At 36.5% G+C, this 995-nt stretch overlaps 1 protein-coding gene across 1 annotated transcript in view; it reads left to right on the forward strand.

Moving 5' to 3' along the window:
- The window catches only part of Zcwpw1 (zinc finger CW-type and PWWP domain containing 1), a 25,824-nt gene that overhangs the window by 5,561 nt on the left and 19,268 nt on the right, over positions 1–995 (forward strand). Inside the window, exon 3 of the mRNA XM_031391175.1 lies at positions 793–993. Within this exon, the coding sequence (XP_031247035.1) occupies positions 793–993 (201 nt within the window). The remainder of the gene's footprint in view (positions 1–792; positions 994–995) is intronic.

The following is a 995-nucleotide window of genomic DNA, read 5'->3' on the forward strand; positions in this document are numbered from 1 at the left end:
TTCCCAGCACCCACATCAGGTAGCTCACAACTGCCTGTACCTTCAGCTCCAGGAGATTAGATGCCTCATGGCCTCCATGGGTACCTGCACGCACAAAGTTCACACACATTCACATAAATAAAAAAAAAAAGACTAAGTAATCCTTAAAAAACCCAGCCACACGAATTCACAGGGAGAAAACACATTTAAGTATTTATAATATAAAGTTAAATATGCTGAATGCCACTAGAGAAGTACAAAGTGTTAAAGGCACTCAGAAGAAAGAGTCTATCATTCATACTTGGTGGGATCAGTATCATTTTCATAGAGGAGATGGAATCAGACTTGGTCTTGGGAATTTTCTTCTGGTTTGTTTAGTTTGGAGACAATTCTATATGCATTTTGATCGGTTAAAAATAGATTTAAAAAAGACTAAGCCTTTAGTCATTTCTAAGTATGCAATCATTTTTTTAAAACATATTTTCATGAAGTTAAAATGAGCCTATTTTAAAAAAAAATTCATACTTGAATAATTCACTTTCCTACATACTTGTATTAGTCACTTGAATTATTGGTATTAAACTTGGAGTATGTTAGAACCAAATAATCTTGTCAAATAACAAATTTATGTCTCTCCAAACTGCTTTAAAGTAATCTCAGGGCTAGAGGAATGGAATATGCAGGGAGGGATGAAGAGATACAGATTTGTTAAAAGCTCCTTCTGTTTAATTCAAACTTGACTATGTCATGGAAAATGTTCAGCAATCCCTGTTAGACACTGGGTTTCCTAAATTTCAATTTCAATTTCCTTAGAATATGAAAAGGGAACAAAGAAAACCTTTGCTCCACCTACACAAAAATTACATAGTGAAAAACCTCAGCCCAACTCGTGGAATGAGGATATTCCAGGGACCAGTTCTCCAGAGGCAGAGACCAAACCAAGCCTGTTCAAAGCCAGCTTAAAGAAGGGACAGAAGACAACCACAGAGCATGGTCCAAGCAGGGGCCAGGAGAAA

Source organism: Mastomys coucha, unplaced genomic scaffold, assembly GCF_008632895.1.
Source record: "Mastomys coucha isolate ucsf_1 unplaced genomic scaffold, UCSF_Mcou_1 pScaffold22, whole genome shotgun sequence".
Lineage (NCBI taxonomy): Eukaryota > Metazoa > Chordata > Mammalia > Rodentia > Muridae > Mastomys > Mastomys coucha.